This window comes from Ictalurus furcatus, chromosome 19 (assembly GCF_023375685.1).
Source record: "Ictalurus furcatus strain D&B chromosome 19, Billie_1.0, whole genome shotgun sequence".
Lineage (NCBI taxonomy): Eukaryota > Metazoa > Chordata > Actinopteri > Siluriformes > Ictaluridae > Ictalurus > Ictalurus furcatus.
In genome coordinates, this window is record NC_071273.1 from 6,770,143 (window position 1) to 6,785,358 (window position 15,216).

Below are 15,216 nucleotides of genomic sequence, written 5' to 3' on the forward strand. Positions count from 1 at the left end.
GGGTCTTGGAGGTGCACTGGATCTGGAAGCTGCTTCTGCTGCCAATCAGGACTACCTAAACACACGCACAAGCGAGAGACAGGAGATGATCACCCTCAATGACCGCCTGGCTGTCTACATTGAGAAGGTAAGATGTGTCAGTGTTCATTCTCTCCACTCAACCTTCCCTGTTGTGCACTTAAGTACACCTGTAATCAAGTCAAAATGTTTATTTGCAGGTGCGCACTCTGGAGCAGCAAAACAAACTGCTTGAGACTGAGATCGAAGCCCTGAAGGGCCGCTATGTGAAGCCTTCGGGCTTGCGCATGATGTACGAGGAGCAGTTGAGAGAACTCAGGAGGGTCGCTGACCAGATGAGAGCCCAGAGGGTAGGCAGAGAACACAAAATGAAAACCCTGTTCTCAGCCAATAAGTTGTTATTTAAGCTGCTCAGAAGCAATAACACACAACTCTTTCCTGAAGGACCTTGCTATCGCTGCTAAGGAGGCCATGGTGGCACAGCTGGAGATGGTCAAGGTCAAGTATGAGGAGGCACTGGAAGCCAGGAAAAAGGCTGAACAGGACATTGAAGCGTTCAAGCCTGTGAGTTCACTAGTGATGCTTAGCAATATCTCGTTCTAGCTTGAATTCCTGTGAGACACCGCTCAGGAGTTTCATCACTTGCTTAATTAACAGTACAACATGAAAAATTACTTATGGTTATGAACGAACATTTTATTAACCTCTTATGAAATTAAACTGATAACATCTGAGTGTCAGTTAATGACAAAACCCTTAAAATAATATTTAGTTGCTGTTTTGCTTGGCAGGATGTCGACGCTGCCACTGCTGCCCGCATTGCTCTGGAGAAACAGCTGGAGAACCTGGAGGTAGAGATGGAGTTCCTTCAGAGGATTCACAAACAGGTAGGGCTGTTTCAATTCCATACTGACTTTTTGTGTTTATATCACAGTTACTACGTTAATACTTAATCTTAGTGGCGTGCATCGAAACAATAGCAGGAGCGAAACATTTGAAATAAAATGCCCTCAACAACCACTTAAGATTACATTTAAAAGTATACAAAGTGACGTTTTGAATTGTAATTAAACCATACCGAAGGGTCATTACTCTGCAGATGATTTGCTGCAGTGGTTCCAGGGTTTAGTAGTTAACACATTTGCCTCACACCTCCAGGGTTGGGGGTTCGATTCCACCTCCACCCTGTGTGCACGGAGTTTGCATGTTCTTCCCGTGCTTCAGGGGTTTCCTCTTGGTACTCTGGCTTTCTCCCCGAGTCCAAAAACATGCGTTGTAGGCTGATTTGCCTATCCAAATTGTCATAGTCTGTGAATGTGTGTGGGCTCCCATGCAACCCTGTGGAAGCTAAGCAGGATGGAAAGTGGATGAACGATTTACTGCATTTCTATGACTTTATTTAGTATTTACTTTATTTATGTTTAAAAAAAACAACATCACATCAAACTTGTTCAGGAAATCGAAGAACTGATGACTCAGATTTATGAAACCGTGGCTAAAGTCGATGTGGTCTTCGCTCTTCCTGACCTCGCATCCGCCCTCAAAGAGATCCAATCCCAGTACGACAGCATCGCTGCACGAAACCTCCAGGTAGACAACTATTACTACAAACACTGATTGAATATAGTCCTAAATGTTAAGCTTTGATAAGTCATCTCTGTATGATATTTTTGTTCATTATATATAATCGTAGTGTAAACATTGTCTCTTTATCTCCTGGAAGTGTAAACCTTTCATTTTACAGATTACAAGGTGACATCATGGGACAGTTGTAATGAAAATGTATCGTTTGAATCAAGTTCCTCACTATGTTTCTCCTGTGTCTATTACCGTGTTTGTTTCACCATTTTATCTGATGCGCTTCAGGAAATGGACGCCTGGTATAAGACGAAATTCCAGGACTTGAACACGGCGTCGACACGACACGTGGAATCCGTACGGGGAATTAGGGAAGAAGTCGTGAGCTACAAGAAGGACGTTAGTACATTGCTATGTATTTGCTTATTTCTACCTTTTGTACTTAAAAGTACAGTTTCATTCAAGCCTCAATCGGTGTGTCCATAGATTCAGAATAAGCAACGGGATCTGGATGCACTTAACACCAGGTATGAGACTTTGTTGGCTCAGATTCGTGACAACCAAGAGAAATACAGGAAGGCGGAAGAGGATTTACAGGTAAGAATAAAGTAGATATCATTAAAATAACGGCAGGAAACACAGCTTTTACCATAGTTGTCTGTCACATACATAATAAAACCGAACATAATTGTTTTAGTTGGAACAAAACGCTTTAAGGTTGATTATTATTAATAGAGGTTAATCGTGGTGTGTTTTGTAGGCCCGTATCGAGGCACTGAAGCTGGATATGAAGACAGTCAAAGAGAAGATCACTCTGCTGCTGAAAGAATATCAGGATCTCCTTAATGTCAAGATGGCTCTGGAGATCGAGATCATCACCTACAGGTAGTGCGATGTTGCTGAAGGATTTCTCCAGTTTAAAGGGTTACACAGACTTTCTGACAGCTTACATACCTTGAGTCCCAGTACTGTTTTTAATACAGCTTCATCAACTTCGACTGATATTACTATCACATGTCAACTGCCATGCCGCTTTAAATCGGATAAATGCAGCGCTTTACATACTATATTCTACTAATTACATTACTTTACATTTACTGCATACATTGTACTGAATTTATCCATACGGACGTCTACAAACATGTCTAATCAGACACCTAATAAGCTTTATAATAAAAGTATTAGCCTTTAAGATGGCAACAAGGACGACCAAGGAGAAATGGTTCAGGCATGTTGACAATGCTAAAGGTGCATTAGCTAAGATTAGTCCTTTTTTCCCCCTCCAAAATTAGCTTTATAGCTTTCTAATGGGTAAGTAGGTGAGCATGTTTGCCTCGTAACGCCCGGGTTGAAGGTTCAAATCCCGCCTCTGTTATGTGTGTTTGGAGTTTGCATGTTCTCCCTGTGCTTAGGGGCTTTCCTCCGGGTACTCTGGTTTCCTCCCATAGTCCGAAGACATGTGTTGTAGGCTGATAGGCATTTCCAAATTGTCCATAGTGTGTGAATGTGTGTGCGATTGTGCCCTGCAATGGGTTGGCACCTTGTCCAGGGTGTCTCCCAGATTGTGCCCCACGTCCCCTGGGATAGATTTCAGGCTCCCCATGAACCTGTGTTGGATAAGCAGTATGGAAAATGGATGGATGGATAGTTAAGTAGATGAGTTGAGCCCACCCCTTCATTCCCACCCATGCTTGCAAAGCTCCACCCCCAGGATCGCTGAAATGTCTAATGGGAGATGCATCAAAACACAAACAAGCTTTCCAGACTGGAAGTCAGTTTTTAAAATGGATTTTCTTAGCCACTTAATATTTTGGCATGACTTAAAACATTTTTTACAAGTTATTTATACAAATAAGAAAAAAAGCACTATAAGTATACCTTTAAATAATATTGAGGACAATAAGAATTGTATCCACAGTGCCATTTTATTTGCTTCTTCAGGAAGCTGATCGAGGGCGAGGACACCCGTTTATCAACAATGGTGCAAGGCATGACTCTGATGAGCCTCAGCATGTCCGGGAGTCTCAGCACCTCAGGGGTGAGGGTGAGTGGAGCTTTAGCTGAAGCGGCTGGTGGAGCAGCCGCCGTGTCCTCAAAGCTTCCGCCATCCTCTAACGGCCACCAAGAAACCACGGAGGAGTTCTCCCACGACCAGGCCGTGGAATTGACGGAGAGGAAGACGGTCCTCATCAGGTAAAATTATCCGGCCGTGCCGGATAATTATCACAAACACAGCACGAAATGTACGCAAAGGCAGTGTATATAACTTGCATCTACTGAAAAACAGTACATTATAATGTAAATAATAAAGTCTGTACATTTTTATCACTCATGATTACGTAATATGGTGTTATATTTCCGCTGTAGCATTTCTTGACGTTATTGCTCTTTGTTTAGAACAGTTAAGACAGACGAGGACGTCATTCAGAGAGACACACAGGAGCGCACCATCACCATCTCCGGAGCAGCAGATGAGACCGAGGAGTAGCCTGACATCACGCTATGAATCCATGTGACCCCGGAGGATATACTCTCTACCATATAGTTTTCTTTTCCTCCCCTCCCCTAGTAATTATAATTATCCAAAGATCATACCCTTCTACATCACCTTACAGAGATAGAATATTCTCTTTCTACCTTGCAATTGTAAGCAAAGGAGAGAATGAACTGTATTAGAGATGTAACACTGATATCCAATATAAAACTCATTTGCTACAACTAAACCGCTAATGTATTGTATTCTAGCTTTTAACCTCTGGTGCTGCCTCTGGTTCTCGTTCAACCACACGCATGAAATAAACATGGCTGCAAAGCATCAAAGTTATTGTTGGATTGCTTTTATTATAATTACGAGAGATACGTACTAATTAGAAATTGAATGAATTTGTTTTGATTGAGCTGTTTCTGCGACAAAGAGTAGTACTCTAGTGTTGGGTCCAAGTCCATCTTTGTCGAGTTCGAGTCGAGACCAAGTCCTTAACCAATCAAATCCGAGTTCGAGTCCAAAAGGGGACGAGTTGGACTCAAATCCGAGTCCTTAATGACTGAATCCGAGTCGAGTCCAGAAAGTATTTCAATTAAAAAGATTTGAAATTGCAATTGTAATCTCTACACTGAGCTGTTAAATTAATATTTTAACCTTCACAAACCAATGGTGACATAAATGTAACAAAAAAATACCACTATTACATCTCACCATTGCTATTTAATATTTTAATTTCATATCACCTCAACTAGTTCCCTATCAAAAAATGGTTTCAAAGGAAAAAAGGGATATAGAGGTATACATAAAACTTTTAGTATATTACAAGTGTATGAAATTACAAATGAACCTGTTTCGTTATTGTATCACACTATACTCTGTTCTCCAGGGTTTCAATGATTTGATGCCTCTCCCCCGCAGTTATATAGACTGAGAGAGCGAGAGCGAGAGAGAGAGAGAGAGAGAGAGAGAGTGTACAGAGTAGACTTACATATAGCAGCATGTCATAACAAGCTTCATGCTTTATCACTGCTTTTAATCAGTCTGTGAATCACAACAAACTCATTTCTGAACACAGCTCTGATCTTGTAACCTTTTTCATTTTAATTCCCAAGACAAAAATAAATCCCTATCAGCAGGGGTTATGATCTTTACTACATTAAGAAGTACATTTCACATTACAAATCACCAAACGCTAATGTTTAGAGGCGGGCGATATGATTACGATCTCATTTCATGATAACGATCCGTTTTCTCAGGTAGGTCTATCAGCATTGAAGTAAGAAATACTACAGAAACTGAATATAAAATAAAATAGACTTCACTGTGTGACATATACAGTGATTCTTACTAAATTTACTGAAGTTATTGAGTCAAATGAGTGAGCGAGTGATTTTCTCTTTGTCTCTTGTGGTTTGATGAACATTAATGACAGACAGCAGCAGGTTTATTAGATTGCTATCACTTTAAGACCTAATGCACAGATCTGACCTGTGCATTGACCTGTGCAACTGTTTACATTCACTTAAGACATAACCGACTGAGTTTGCATGAATACTTGGCCAGACCTGCATTCTGACATGATGTGTGTGTATTTATTTGAACGTCTAAGCCGCTTTAATAAACTACTAAAGAGAACTCAATTCGGTACTCGCACGCTGAGGCGGGTTTCTTGTTATTTATCTTTCTTTTCATGTTACACGTGACGGGTACTCGAGTCTGGAATAGAGTACCGCAACTCTAGAGCAATCGGAGGACATGATGATCTCACTTTTTTATTGCCGTTTTCATCCTTTCGTGATTTTTTGTTGTTGTTGTTGCCGCCAAGAATAACACCGTTATACCAAAAAGAGCTTTTCACAGTTCATATAAACATGATCCAATGTGAAAGTGCAACCAAAAAGTGCAGCATAAAGTCAGAAATAATCAGAACGATCTAAAAAATGTAGTGTTTAGTCTCGGCATCACTTTAAAGGCTTTGGCTCGTCTCCAACCCCTCCAGCTAGTTGATATACAGCCACACTTACTTGATGTGCCAAGCCATCGACACTCTCCTGCACACACACACACACACACACACATACATTCATATAACCGTACTTCAGATACGGAGCAGGAAAGGTGATTCTGTGAGAGATTTGTATGGAGTGTGTATGTAGGCATGCACCTGCGTGTCAGCTTCGGCATACACTCGAACAACGTCCTCAGTGCCAGAGGGTCGGACAAAGGCCCTGGCTTGTTTGTACTTTTTAAGCAGAGCGTCTATAGAGTCTTGTAATCCTGCCGGTGTTAGTGCCCGACGCTCTGCATCCGTCGTGTCTATCACGCGCCTGTCTGCTACCTAAAGTGGAAGAACAGGGCCGTAAAACAAAATACAAATAAAAATAACAAGATCACATTTCTTTGAAAAAGTTAACAAGCTCATTCATGGGGATACGATTTTTGTGTCAAAGATGCAGAAGTGGCTCTACCTATATACGTACAGTTTTCACCCCCTTTGAACTTTTCTACATTTAAAAAAAAAATGTTTCAAATGTTTAAAAATGTTTGTTGGAGAACATGCCTAAAGTAACAGTGTTACAAAGACCAAAGAGCTATCAAAACAAGTCCGGGACGAAGTTTTGACGAAGAAAAGAGACACGATGACCTTGACTTTGAGCTGGCGATTGGGCAGGTCTGTGTAAATGGCATCCCATTCCTGAACAGTCATCCCTCTGATAGCCAACACCGCTTCGATTAGCAGCATATCCGAAATGGCGTCACCTGTAGCCTACAGAAATGAGAGAAAAAAAATGAATACATAAACATACATTTCAATATAAATACAGTTGAGGTCATATGTTTATATACGCCTTGCATAGTCTGAAAAATGTTAATATTTTTATTATTTAAGTAATTATTTTTTTCATTTAGTACAGCCCTTCAGCAGCTACATAAAGATATTCACATGTTACCCAGAAGACAAAATAACAACAACGTACACCGATCAACCTGTTCAAAAGTTTACACCCCCCTGGCTCTTAATGTATCGTGTTGTCTTCTTGAGCATCGGTGAATGTTTGCAGCTTTTGTAATAGTCGTGTACGAGTCCCTCGGTCGTCCTTGGTGTGAAAAGACGGATCTCGACATCATATAGACGCTGTTGGAAAGAGGTCAAATATGCAGAAGATGCTGGAAAAGTAAAGAATGTGCCGGACCTGGAGGATTTTTCTGAAGAACAGTGGGCGGTTTAACTGCTCAGGACGAACAAGGGACTCGTGAACAACTCTCACAAAACATAAACACAGTCGCTGATCATCCAGGTAACGACACACGGGATTAATAATCAAGCGTGTGTAAACTTTTGAACTGGTTCTTTTGTGTAAATTCAATTATTGTGACTTGTGGACTATATGTAAACATCTGATATGTGAAATAGCTCGTTCAGGGCAGAACTAAATAAACAACAAAATGCCATTTTTATGATCCCAGTTTTTTTTTTTTTTTTTTAAATTAACATTTTGAAGATTCTGCAAGGCATATCTAAACTTAGGACCTCAACTGTATTTGCATCAGAAACAACTATGAACCAGAAATCAAACATTGTTTAAATTCATATCATATAACATCATACATTCAGTCAGGTCTGTTCATAATTGTCACTGGCAGCAGATATAAACGATGCGGTAATTTGAGTACAGGTGTATAGCTGAAGTCTGTAATAAAATAATAAAACAGCTGGGTGTTGGTGTTTGAACCTGGTTGATGAGGTTCACAGTGCTCTCCAGAAGCTTTGCCACGTGTTTCTTCTCATCACTCGCATTCGGGTCTTTGGCTAACTGCTGGATCTGCTCCTCCGCTTTTTTACTGAAAAGCACCTTAAATACACCAGGAAAAACAACAGCTGTTATATGCTGGATTCTTACTCTATTAAGCCTTCTCAGTCCTTAAATCTAGTAAAAACACCTCTTAGCAAAGTAAAATTGTAGGTATTACAGTTGTGCTTACCGTTCCATGGCCATTGGCTTCAAAATAAACTCCAATGTCAAATTCCTGAGCTGCGTGATGTAGATGCTTCACTCCTGTCTTCGTACAGCACACTGTAACCTAAGAGCACAGGTTAAAGACAAAATACTTGTAGTACTTGTAGCATCACTGAACAAGATATAATGCTACAGTGGTGCTGGAACGTTTGTAAAAGTTTGTTAGAATTTTCTATATTTCTGCGTAAATATGACCTAAAATATCATCCGATAAAGATAACACAATTAAAAGCAAGACATGTAATTGTCCACAAGGTCACAAAGGAACCAAGGGTAACTTCTAAGCAACTAAAGGCCTATCTTACATTGGCTAATGTTAATGAGTCCACCATCAGGAGAACACTGAACAACAGCGGTGTGCATGGCAGGGTTGGAAGGAGAAAGTCACTGCTCTCCAAAAAGAACAATGCTGCCCATCTGCAGTTTGCTAAAGATCACGTGGACAAGCCAGAAGGTTATTGGAAAAATGTTTTGTGGAGAGATGAGACCAAAATAGAACTTTTTGGTTTAAATGAGAAGCGTTTTATTTGGAGAAAGGAAAACACTGTATTCCAGCATAAGAACCTTATCACATCTATGAAACACGGTGGTGGTAGTGTCAGGGTTTGAGCCTGTTTTGCTGTATCTGGGTCTGGACGGCTTGCCATCACTGATTTAACAATTAATTCTGAATGATACCATCGAATTCTAAAGAAAAATGTCAGGACTTCTGTGAACTGAATCTCAAGAGAAAGTCCGTGAACTGAATCTCAAGAGAAAGTGGGTCAGGCAGCAAGACAACGACCCTAAGCACACAAGTCGTTCTACCAAAGAACGGTTAAAGAAGAATAAAGATAATGTTTTGGAATGGTCAAGTCAAAGTCCTGACCCTAATCCAATAGAAATGTTGTGGAAGGACCTGAAGCAAGCAGTTCATGCGAGGAAACCCACCAACATCCCAGAGATGAAGCTGTTCTGTACTGAGGAACGGGATAAAACTCCTCCAAGCCGATGTGCAGGACTGATCAACAGTTACTCCAAACGTTTAGTTACAGTTATTACTGCACAAGGGGGTCACACCACATACTGAAAGCAAAGCTTCACATACTTTTACGACTCACAGATATGTAACATTGGATCATTTTCCTCAATCAATACGTGACCAAGTATAATATTTGTGTCTCATTTGTTTAATTGGGTTCTCTTTATCGACTTTTAGGATTTGTGTAAAAATCTGATGATGCTTTAGATCATATTTATGCAGAAATGTAGAAAATTCTAAACTTTCAAGCATCACTGTATAATAATAATGTTAATGTACAGGAATATCAAGTCAAATAATGTCATAAAACACCTTCATGACGTGTTCAAGGTATTGTGTAGAGCTTCCATTGGCATATGCTGTTTGAACCACAGCGACCTGCAGATTCAGCCCTGCCTATACAAACACACACACATAATTAACAAGTCCAGATGAAGCATTCTGCACATTATGGTGCTATGTAGATAGTTTTTTATTGTTGTTGCTGCCAACATAACTGCCAAGCCATGAACCACTGAAACAGGAAATTAAGTAGAGAGACACAAAGTGTGTCATAGCATCCAGAGACACAATACCTAATCTACTGTAGTTACATATACACACACACACACACACACACACACATATATACATATACATATATATATACATATACATATATATATATATATATATATATATATATATATATATATATATATATATACACACGATTCATAATTTTGCCCATTCTTAATACCTGTAGGTACTGGTACAGTGTTAGAACAAACCTCTAAATCATTTGATATTAGAATCATCAGACAGAAAAATCTGAGGATTCGTACAAACTATAGGAACATGTGTATTTTCTACCTGTGTCAAAAGCTCCTTGAGATATGTGCTAATCAGAGTAGCTATTTTATCTCCGTCCAAAAGATGGAAACGCCCAGCAGAATCATTGTAATAGTAAACAATGCGATCTGCATCACCATCAAAGGAGCAGCAGCGCTGACCCGGCCCCATATGCATACCTAGAGAGCGAGTTAAAGAGAATGGAGAGAGAGAGAGAGAGAGAGAGCGCGAGAGAGAGAGAGTGAAAGAATAGTGCATAAACATTCAGGTATAGTATGAAGCTATGTGGATGAACTGCAGTGTTTGAATAATTAAATTTATGTACACATTTCATAAGGAAACAGTGGAGCCATGTTTTTAGATCCTTAAAGATGAACACATTTGTATTATAGATGAACGTGAAAACATCCACTCTTCGAAATGTTTTGTTATTTTATAAGTATATTCTCATCTGAACTGAGCTGTCAGATTTACTACATGACAGACAATTTTTATATATTTTAAATCTACTGTGCATTGGAATGTTTTGTTAAAGAAATGACAAATGAATATTCAGCGGAGGTGGAGACGAGGCTACTCTACAACACGATGCTCCGGAGATTCTGAGAGTCACCCTGATAATTCTGTAAGAGTAAATCAAAGCTCACCACACCCCAACTTCAGGCACAAAAGAAGTCTGAAGCTATATGGTGACTGGCCGGAGTTGGCAGCCAATCAGGAAAGAGAGTGAGAATTTATTATCGTGTTGAACAGGTAATGCTATTAATAGTTCTATAATTTGGTAGGAAGCTAGTGAATATGAGATGACAACCACCTACTGATCAATGTTTGGTGTTTGTCAAACTTGCTTGTATCAGGAGAGAGCAAGTCATCCGTGACCAATGCAACTTTTATTCCAGTAGCCATAAGTGGCGGAGAACACCACAGCACATCCCAAAACAGGTGAAATTCTTACATTCAGCAACTTTAAATACATTTCACAAACTGTGTCTAAGTAAAGGTGATCGCTAAGTAGCTTGGACAATTGCGTGAGCCAGTAGTGAAACAATACTAAACGCTGCCACGCACCTTGTGGAGGTTTCTGCTGCACTTTCACGTGGTCGGCTCCACACTGATAGTTAAGTCTACCACTGCTGCCGTCGTTAAAGAGCTCCACCTGCAGCTCGGACTTGAGAAACGGCTCCATTTCTCTCATCTTCAACGCTCCGATCCCATTTGCCCCATCCACCAGCAGCCTCTTCTGGTCATCAGTGCGTTTCGGGGCCTGGGAGACAGGTGCAGGTATGAGATGGTATGTGTTGGTCTAGAAAAACTAGGCTGAATTAAGACATCATAATTTATTTTTGTTTGCACTTATTCCAACAGCTACAGCTATCTTGCATTTGTTCTTTGTCAACATCACAGCATCTTTGTCAGTTTATTACACAGTGTTATGCTTAGACTGCATTATCCCTCACGTGTAAATCACTCTGGATATGGAATTTATATAAATTTAAGTATTTGCCAAATACATGTAAGTATACTGTCACATTTGAACATTTGTTTTCTCAAAACAAGTCTTACATTCTTAGTGAGCTCAATGAAGGCCTTGGAGAGTTTCTCATAATATCCTTGTGTTGTTGCAGTACCATAGCAACCGTTGGTGTTGCGACATAGGACCATATAATGCAGCTGAGGTGTGGTCACCAGGCCAAAGTCTTAAATAAACACACATACATACACAAACGCAGGAAGAAAGTGATACTGATTAAAATACAACACAAGTAAAACACCAACAAATTAAAATGGTGTCTAGGTGCACACTAGTCTGTTTGGAGAAAAGTCAAATGTACTTATCCATAAACACACCTAGACTATGGCCTTCTAAACAGGAAACCCCATCCAACACGGCCCGTGACAGGTTCTCACTGCTTGGCCTGAGCAGCAGAACGTACATCCAGTCAGTTTGTACACAACTACACTTGCTATTCATCTACAAACAAAAAAGAATAATAAGTACAGTGTGACTGTGTGCTGAGATACCTGGTGTCTCGGCCAATGACAACATTCGCTGCCTCACTCATGTCGACGGCTTCCTTCTCGATGATGTACTTCAGTACAGTGCACAAAGCTTCCTGCTCTGCATTGGCCAGCTGAGTGGCATAGCCTTCCCAAGCTGGAGTCACCATCTCCCCCATTGGGTCAATCAGCTTCACCCCATTGTCTTCCTGAGTGCAAGAAAAGGATGGAGAGAAATAAGGGAAATGTATGTACAATCATCAACATACATAACCAACACGTTTCATTTGTCAGAAATGGTGGCATTAATAGTGTAACACCACCCACCTCTGGATTGTGAGAGGCAGTGACCATGACTCCAATGGTGGACTTGGTTTTTTTGGACCTCAGCGTAGCCAACAGGCCCATGCGGAACATCACGTGGTCCAAATGATTCGCAGTGGTACGGAACCCTGCCGTACCGTATTGTAACGTCAGCCCCTTTGGTTTTGGATGGAGCACAGATTTCTGGGACACGTCCTCAAACTGGGCCATGGCTACAGAAATCGGAAAACATGAAATGCTTAGTTATTTTCTTTTAGTCACCCCACACATGTGCTGCTGCCTTCCACCAGCCATCTGAAATGAATAAACAATGCCTACAAAGTGCTCACAACCACCGAGACCAAGAAGCATTGGATTTAACACTCAAGACACGCCAAATGGTACACCGTATTTCCAAAAGTATGTGAACACCTGAGTATTGAACTTCCTATTCCAAAACCATGGGCATTAATATTGAGTTGTTCCCTCTTTGCCGCCATTCTTCTGCGAAGGCTTTCCACCAGATTCTGGAGCGTGGCTATGGGGATTTCTGATCATTCAGCCACAAGAGCACAAAAGGTTGGACACTGATATCAAACATGAAGGCCTGGAGCAAATAAATAAATAAATAAATAAATAAATAAATAAATGGTCAAGTACATCCCAAAAGTGTTCAATGGGGTAGAGATCAGGGTTCTGTGAAGGCCAGCAAGCTTGGTAAACCTTGTCTTCATGTAGCTCCCTTTGTGGTAAAGCTTAAAGCTACATCATACAAAGACATCCTATACAATCGTATGCTTCCAACTTTGTGGCAACACTTTGGAGAAGAACCACATATGGGTATGATGGTCAGGTGTCCACATACTTATTGGCTATACAGTGTATGTTATTTATTTATATTGTTTATGCCGCTACAGACACTCCCGGTTTGTTTGGAAAGGTGCAGCAAAATTTTCATTTTTAAAGGCTGTTTAACCTGTAAGGCTGCATCCCGCCCCTAAAGCGCACAACCAGATATAAGGCTGTTGTATACCTGCCATAATTATACACTCTAACCACAGCTATACACCACATATCTTACATGGGTAAAAAAAAAAAAAAAAAAAAAAAAAAAAACCTGTTTCCTTCTGAGAAAACCCAGACTCAAGAACACAGTTGGCACAACTTACTTTTTTTTTATTTTATATACGCTGCTTGTTATTGTTGTTTGCACAAATATACTGTATTGTATATTAGGCCATGTCAAAATAATACACACAACAGGTATACGACCATAGTTTTGAACATCAATAGAGATATGTCCAAATTCATTCATTCATTCATTCATTTCAAATCCTATTTTATTTAATCACCCTGTTTCTATGAAATAAAGTTGTTAGGGTTTGGGTTGGATATTTAGGTGCTGTTTTCATATATTTCTAAGTGTTTAAAAACAGTGTGCATTTTTATAAACATCAAATCCAATGAGTTGAACTCTTCACCTTACAGGAAGACTCTGTACTAACTTAGTTAACTATCGACTTTAGCCAGAAAATGTCATATTTGGTGCACATTTATCTCAGTGACAAACTATCTGAGTGACAAAAACACTCTTTCAATCACTGTAGCTCCAAGGAAACTTGCACTTATTGCAATATTGGCGTCTAGACTAAAATAAATGTGCACATACTGTAAATAAAAACAAATACAAACACAATGCAAGTGCTTCTTCCCCGCCTGTCAATAACTTTGTCAAAAAGTCTTTTTATTGTTATTTTTTTTATATATATATACTCACTTGCTCAGATGTTGTAAAGCCAGGTCTGGAGTGAATGGCTCACTTCCGGGTTGGTGATGTGGCTGTATGACGTATGCGGAGTGCTGAATAAGTCCCTACTCCCTTTGTAGGTGCACTATATAGGGTGTAAGTAAACGCTTCTACACCCTGTGTAGTGCAGGATGGGTTCAGTAGGGATGTTTTTGGGATTAGGAAGACTTCAGGGGCGCGTTCATGGAGATCAGAGTCCGACCGAAAGGGAGGTGAAGGAATGATTTCTGCTTCCGGCATTGAGAGGCGCAAGTCCATCCACCGCGCATGCGCAAAACAAGGACCGTCATGAAAGAGTGCAACATACAAATGCACGTTTACTTATTACTGGAATAAAGCTGGTGTGACGTTGGACGTTCGATATTCGTAGATGTGTGGAAATTAAGGGACCGTCTCTGAAGTTACATACGACATTGTTAAACACGATTCTAACTTCAATAGCATTTGAAGGGAATGACTTACAGTCATATAACCAACTGTAAAGTGTAATATACATACATATTTATGTATATATTTATGAATTATATATATATATATATATATATATATATATATATGTGTGTGTGTGTGTGTGTGTGTATATATATATATATATATATATATATATATATATATATATATATATATATATATGAATTATTTCATTAATAGGACATCTATTTTTTGAAGAAAACCATTCAATCCAGTTTGGGTCATTTTGACCCCCTTTATGCATTCGTGAAGGGTTTATTGGTTCATGCATTGTAGGGTTAAATATCAAAAATCTAAAAGTTGTGCGTCATACCCGACACCTAGATGAACACTTTACAGTTGGTTGTGTGACCGTAAGTCATTCCCTTCAAATGCTATTGAGCTTTAAATGATGGTATATTTTGTGCATGGGCCCATTCTGTAGTGAAATTCATGTCTAATTTAAATGTGATTTAATAGCTTCTTTTGATAAATATCAAAAATCTAAAAGGTGTGCATCATACCTGACACCTAGATGAACTCTTTACAGTTGATTGTGTGACTGTACAGCATTCCCTTGCTATTGAAGTTAGAAACGTGTATAACAATGTCGTATGTAACTTTAGAGACGGTCCCTTAATTTACGCATATCCGCGAATATCGAACGCCCAATGTCACACCAACTTTATTCCAGTTTACTTATTTT

At 39.8% G+C, this 15,216-nt stretch overlaps 2 protein-coding genes across 3 annotated transcripts in view; one reads left to right on the forward strand and one right to left on the reverse strand.

The window, feature by feature from the left end:
• ngs (notochord granular surface) overlaps positions 1–4,533 on the forward strand; it is a 9,288-nt gene extending 4,755 nt beyond the window's left edge. Inside the window, exons 2-11 of one of the 2 annotated variants that reach the window (XM_053650099.1) lie at positions 1–127; positions 219–368; positions 463–582; positions 810–905; positions 1,474–1,608; positions 1,885–1,995; positions 2,083–2,193; positions 2,357–2,481; positions 3,538–3,789; positions 3,994–4,533. The exon at positions 1–127 is cut by the window's left edge and continues 33 nt beyond it. In XM_053650099.1, the coding sequence (XP_053506074.1) occupies positions 1–127; positions 219–368; positions 463–582; positions 810–905; positions 1,474–1,608; positions 1,885–1,995; positions 2,083–2,193; positions 2,357–2,481; positions 3,538–3,789; positions 3,994–4,084 (1,318 nt within the window). In that variant the 3' untranslated portion in view covers positions 4,085–4,533. The remainder of the gene's footprint in view (positions 128–218; positions 369–462; positions 583–809; positions 906–1,473; positions 1,609–1,884; positions 1,996–2,082; positions 2,194–2,356; positions 2,482–3,537; positions 3,790–3,993) is intronic. The other variant, XM_053650100.1, reaches the window with a different exon arrangement.
• pgm3 (phosphoglucomutase 3) lies at positions 4,533–14,380 on the reverse strand. The gene is made up of 13 exons (XM_053650098.1): positions 14,031–14,380; positions 12,278–12,486; positions 11,975–12,159; positions 11,801–11,868; positions 11,516–11,649; positions 11,021–11,216; positions 9,974–10,131; positions 9,434–9,517; positions 8,066–8,164; positions 7,816–7,935; positions 6,726–6,848; positions 6,246–6,419; positions 4,533–6,132 (listed from the first exon to the last, which is right to left on the reverse strand). Exons 2-13 carry the CDS (start codon positions 12,482–12,484, stop codon positions 6,043–6,045), a joined length of 1,638 nt encoding a protein of 545 aa, XP_053506073.1. The 5' UTR covers positions 12,485–12,486; positions 14,031–14,380; the 3' UTR covers positions 4,533–6,042.
• Between the last annotated feature and the right edge of the window lie 836 nt (positions 14,381–15,216).

Bases quoted from the DNA above. Each gene is read 5' to 3' on its own strand.
- pgm3 (XM_053650098.1), bottom strand. From the start codon at position 12,484: ATGGCCCAGTTTGAGGACGTGTCCCAGAAATCTGTGCTCCATCCAAAA. The intron at 11,650-11,800 runs GTGTGTTTATGG...TGTTTATTTAAG, and splicing joins TTTAGAAGGCCATAGTCTAG to ACTTTGGCCTGGTGACCACA. The intron at 6,420-6,725 runs GTCATCGTGTCT...CTTCCACTTTAG, and splicing joins ATCGCCAGCTCAAAGTCAAG to GTAGCAGACAGGCGCGTGAT.